Here is a 6052-nt window from a genome sequence, read left to right on the forward strand (position 1 = left end):
ACCTTCTGTATTCAAATTAACAACTGAATAGGTCTGTCACTGAAAAAAATTGTTACATTTAACATGAACTTAGAATTAAGAAGCCTAAGACAGAACTTCTTAAAGCAGTAAAAAAAAAAAAATTATAATAATAATTATATGGTGTTCTGTTCAAGGAAGTTCAACATAAACACTAGGGTTTGTTTAGGTTACCTACAGGTTTTTTTTTGCAAAAAACCCCAGCATATCTACATTTTCAGGCAGAAGCTGGGATCTTTGAGCATTCACAATATCCCCTGCCGTAGAAAATTATAATAATAATTATATGGTGTTCTGTTCAAGGAAGTTCAACATAAACACTAGGGTTTGTTTAGGTTACCTACAGGGTTTTTTTTGCAAAAAACCCCAGCATATCTACATTTTCAGGCAGAAGCTGGGATCTTTGAGCATTCACAATATCCCCTGCCGTAGAAAAAACATGTTCACTGGTAACATAAGCTGCTGGAACTGTTAGGTAAGCCTTGGAAAGAGAGGAAAGAAGTGGGTACGTTTGAGCGTGTTCTTTCCACCATTTCAGTGGACAGCTAGTGAGGGGCATAGAAGTGTCCTTTTTGTACATGTCAAGCTCTACTTCTATCCTACATTTGGACTGAGTGACTGTTGGTTTAGAAAAAGTTGCACCAAGATCTTCCATCTTCGGTGGTGGCGGTTCTTGCTCGACTCTCTGTGTTGTCTCTCTCTTCTCTGCTGCATCAGTGGGATCTCCATCACTGGCACCGCCCTCCCTGTTTTCTGATTGCTCCACAGCCTTAAAAAATATTAAAACAAACGGACTGGGGAGGTATAGTATAGTTGCAGTTACCCACACACACATCACAAAGTACACAAACATGCAAATGCATACACATTCTCAAATAATTAGTAATGCAGACACATACCTGTTGGAACTGGTTTGATTTGTCCATCAAACGGTGGAAAACCTCTTGGCGTTGTTCAGGGAGTAGGTGGGGCAATGATCGAAATCTGGGGTCCAGTGCAGTACTCTCTAGCAGATAAACCTATACTTCTGTGTATCTGCCCGAGAGGTTTTGCAGGATGGCTGCATTCATGTTAGCTATAGTTGTGGAGTCTTATTCATCCAGTGTCATGCTCTGCTCGATCATGGATTTCAAGGGCACAATGAGTGACAACCTATACTTCTGTGTATCTGCCCGAGAGGTTTTGCAGGATGGCTGCATTCATGTTAGCTATAGTTGTGGAGTCTTATTCATCCAGTGTCATGCTCTGCTCGATCATGGATTTCAAGGGCACAATGAGTGACAGGGTGGCGCTCTTTTCATCAGACAGGACAGTGGTGGCTTTTTTTTAGAGGTTTAAGAAGGTTTACTATTTCTTCTGCATCAGTGATGTCGTTGCTGTCCAGAGTATCAAGTTGACGGGCATTTTTGCGCACCTCTGTGCTTAAGAGAGCTGCCGTTATAGCCGCTTGTTGCTCGAGATAGCGTTCCAGCATATCCATGGAGCTGTTCCATCGTGTTACCACATCCATGATAAGCCTATGTGATGCGATCTCAAGCATCTGTTTACTATTTCTTCTGCATCAGTGATGTCGTTGCTGTCCAGAGTATCAAGTTGACGGGCATTTTTCCGCACCTCTGTGCTTAAGAGAGCTGCCGTTATAGCCGCTTGTTGCTCGAGATAGCGTTCCAGCATATCCATGGAGCTGTTCCATCGTGTTACCACATCCATGATAAGCCTATGTGATGCGATCTCAAGCATCTTTTGCTTTTCTGCGAGCACAGCTGTTGCTGTGGCACTGCGGTGAAAGAAAGCCACAACTTTTCTGACGCGAGAAACATTTAAACCTGCTTGCGATTCAAGATTCAATATGTGCTTGAAACACTTACCGTATTGACCCAAATATAAGATGATGTTTTTTTCTTGGAAATACGTCTGAAAAAACACGTCGTCTTATATTCAGGCTCTAGACTTTGACATGTCAATAATACACACACAACAATAGGTGGCGCCAAATACGCATAAAACGAGCATGCCATGAAATACGTAATGTAATGCGTGTTGTAAAGATCGTGAGTAAAAACAAAACCTTACAGCTGCATGAGTCGTGACGGTCACGTTAGCCTGATGCGACCAAACTCTCTTTGTGATTTTAAAACGTAAGACAGTACCCAGATTTGAAGACTTCAGTAAGATTTAACTTCTACTGTTAATAAGATTTTGGTAGGCTACTGTTAGATGGATAGCCTAAATGTCCTAATTCAGATGGGCTACTGGTTTTTTAATGGTATATCAAAAAGTATATATTTTTTAAATGTGATTGTTGGTACATTTTTACCAGTTTTTACCATACTTTCAAAACAATAATTAAAATAGGAAAAATATGCAATATGAAAATAATTGAAGACAAAATGTGTTTTACTGAGAAAAAACAAGATTTTCAAAAGGTACATCTGGAAAAAAGGGGGTCGTCTTATAATCAGGGTCGTCTTATACTCGGGCCAATATGGTAATATGCGGTGACAACCCGGCTTCTCTCACTGCCACCTCCATGTTGCATGCTTTGTCACTAACAACAGCAGTACTGAGGAGCCCTTTCAAGCTCCCACTCTTGTATAGCTGCTTTTAAAACTCCGGCTATGTTAGTTCCAGTGCGTGACTCAAAAAGAGGGCGAGTCTGAAGCACGAAACTTTTCATTTCCCACTCTATGGGAATAACATGCGCCGTGACTGTAATATAGCTCTGACAAGCCCGCAGAGTCCACCCGTCAGTCGTTATTGCCACATTCTCTGATTTTTTCAGACCGTCGACCACCTTTGCTTTAGCTTCGCAGTACAGGGCTGGAACTACCTCTTGACTGAAGTGCGGGCGTGACGGAATATGGTATCTGGGCTCCATTAATCCCAACCAATTCGCGAAATCCAACATTCTCGACCACAGAAAATGGTCTCATGTCTTTTGCAATAAAAACTCCGATGCATCTGGTTATTTCTTGAGCTTTCGCACTTGACTGAGACCATGTTGCAGCAAAACTGCTTTGTATAGATGTTTGGCCTTCTTTCACCCTTTTTGTGGCAGGAGTTTGTTGTTGTGATGCCGTTTTAAATGGCACATCATATTCGAAGTGTTTGACGTTGTGTATGGCAGCCTTGTTTTACAGTGTTTACAAACAGTTTGTTTTGTCTGTAATTTATTTACCGTCGTCCTATCGCGTGACTGAAAAACCAAAAAACTGGGATTAGGATTAGGATTAGACTGCCGTCATATCGTTAAAGTATCGCCACCACTCTACGATACATATCGTAACATTTTTGCATCGCGAAATATCGTACTGCGATATATCGTTACACCCCTAGTAACTGTACATACATTTCAGAATCAGAATTAGCTTTATTTGCCAAGTGTGCGCACACACACGAGGAATTTGTTGTGGTTTTTAAGAAGCTCTTGGTACACACATGCATACATACATACATATCTGACATGAGAACAGAAACATTTAATTAAGACTTAACAATAAATAATAATGTATATGAACCGAAGAGCAAACTGCAGGGGGTCCAGTAATGTCCTTCAAGTATGCCAACACGAGCCTCTCAAATGACTTCATGACCACAGATGTTAAAGCAACAGGTCTGTAGTCATTAAGTTCTGTGATTTTTGGTTTCTTGGGTACAGGGATGATGGTGGAGCATTTAAAGCAGGAGGGGACTTCACACAGCTCCAGTGATCTGTTGAAGATCGATGTGAAGATGGATGATAGCTGGACAGCACAGGCTTTGAGGCAGGCTGGAGAGACACCGTCTGGGCCTTTGGCTTTCCTTATCTTCTGCTTTCTGAAGACTTTGCTTAAATCATCTTCACAGATCTTGAGTGGAGGCTGAGAAACAGTAGGAGGGATGGTGTTGATGGCTGCACTGTGAGACGGTCGGAGTGGGTGTGGGGTGTCAGACCAGGCTTTTCAAACCTGCAGTAAAACTCATTCAGGTCTTCAGCCAGTTGTTGATTGGCCTCAGTGCTGGGGGATGGGGTATTGTAGCGGGTGATGGCTTTCAGGCCTTTCCACACTGATGCAGGGTCATTGCTTGAAAGCTGTTTTTAGCTTTTCAAAGTAGTTTAACTTTGCCACTCTTATCTCCCTATTCAGTGTGTATTTGGCCTGTTTGTACAAGTCTTTGTCCCCACTCCTGTAGGCGTCCTCTTTGGCCTGGCGAAGCTGTTTGTGTTTTGCACTGAACCAAGGTTTGTCATTGTTAAATGTTAAATAAGTCCTGGTGGGAACACACACGTCCTCACAGAAACTGATGTAGGATGTCACGCTGTCGGTGAGCTCATCCAGATCAGTAGCTGCAGCCTCGAAAACACTCTAATTATTGAGGTCAAAGCAGGCTTGTAAATCCCGCTCTGCTTCAACAGTCCATTTCTTTACAGTTCTTACTACAGGCTTAGCAGATTTGAGTTTCTGCCTGTAGGCTGGTAGAAGATGAACCAAACAGTGATCAGAGAGTCCCAGAGCTGCTCGGGGGACAGAGTGGTATGCATCCTTTAAAACAGTGTAGCAGTGGTCCAGTATATTAGATATATAAGAGTCTGGATAACGCTGCTCTGTGTGTGTGATCTGATCAGCCAACAGCTGTAGCACTGCGCTCACACGCGCATCAGGAGGAATGTACACACTCACCAAAATAAAGGAGGAAAACTCCAATGGTGAATAAAGAGGCTTACAGTTAATAAAGAGAGCTTCCAAATGGATGGATCCGTTCAGCCAGGTTTCCGTGAAGCAAAGCACAGCAGAGTTTAGAACGTCCTTGTTTGTGTGGGTAAGAAGTAGTAGTTCGTCTGATTTATTTGCTAGGGAGCGGAGATTCACCAGATGAATGCTCGGCAGCGGAGACCTAATACCGCGCTGTCGGAATTTCACGAGCGCACCAGTGCGCTTTCCTCGTTTGCGTTGCTTGGAGCGCTTGTATCGGATTGCAGTTCCTCTGACTAGAATGTCCAGTAAAATGTCTGAATGCTCAAAAGTCTGCAAAAAAATTATTTGGTGTGCTATTTCTGATGTCTAGCAGCTTAAGCTGATTGGAAAAAAGTTACTTAAAACAGGACAAACAAACAAGAATAGTAAAAGTACTAAGGAGCTACAAACCGAGGTAGCCATGCACGGCACCACCTTGTTGTTATATATATATATATATATATATATATATATATAAAGTGGGTATTGTTATGTCCCGTGACGTAATTGTGTATGTTGGGATATGGTAACATGTTTTTCTCTCCTCCTCCTCTCTCTCGCTCTCTGCCAAGCAGCACTACAAATCATCCGCAGCTGATTGCAATTAGCGGCAGCGTGATTTCCCTGTTACACAGCGCGCAACAGATATAAAGCAGCAGAGAGACACAGCTCAGGAGGAGTCCCTTATCCGCTATCCCAGAGAGGTCGTTTTATTTGCTGTTAAGCAACTTGTGAAATGGTTACAACGATATTGCTATTAAGATTCTTTGTGAGTCTAGTTCTGTCAAACCGGGTAGGGAGATGGGTGCCGATTTATTTGGGTTTATCCCCTTCTAAATTTTTCACCTGTTTTTCTTTAGTCAGGGAGAGAGGTAGGATTAAAGTCTTTCATTTTGTTTTCTTTTGCCAGGGAAGTTATTTTGTTATAACCTTTAGTAAGACTGTTTTGTTTGTTATTTTGGCATTTGCTCTCTCCTCATGCCTTGGTTATTTAAGTTGATTAATTGCCCTGATATTTGTATATTTTCTGTATATATTCTTTTGGGTTTATTTTAAGCCCTTAATAAAAATACTTAAGTATATTTCTGGTATTTGGGTATGCTTCTGTTTTATGGTGTTAAATAGAGGGTTTTGTGTGAACCTTCATTAGAAATATCAGTGGTGAAAGTGACAAGCTGGGATAGAGGAAAAGGAGATTTCTCATAGTTTATTTATTTAATCACATCTTTTAACTTTGTTACTTCCGCTCCGTATCCCCTAGACCGAAGAGGGGAATGTAACGATATAGAAAAGAATCACCCCCCCCCCCCCTTTTAAAA

General features: G+C 41.8%; 1 protein-coding gene across 1 annotated transcript in view; it reads right to left on the minus strand.

The window, feature by feature from the left end:
• LOC107562486 (lysyl oxidase homolog 4-like) overlaps positions 1-1528 on the minus strand; it is a 27463-nt gene extending 25935 nt beyond the window's left edge. Inside the window, exons 1-2 of the mRNA XM_016247117.1 lie at positions 1367-1528; positions 622-787 (exon numbers count right to left, since the gene is read on the minus strand). Of these exons, the coding sequence (XP_016102603.1) occupies positions 622-787; positions 1367-1528 (328 nt within the window). The remainder of the gene's footprint in view (positions 1-621; positions 788-1366) is intronic.
• Between the last annotated feature and the right edge of the window lie 4524 nt (positions 1529-6052).

Source organism: Sinocyclocheilus grahami, unplaced genomic scaffold (genome assembly GCF_001515645.1).
Source record: "Sinocyclocheilus grahami isolate Dianchi unplaced genomic scaffold, SAMN03320097.WGS_v1.1 scaffold825.1, whole genome shotgun sequence".
Classification (NCBI taxonomy): Eukaryota; Metazoa; Chordata; class Actinopteri; order Cypriniformes; family Cyprinidae; genus Sinocyclocheilus; species Sinocyclocheilus grahami.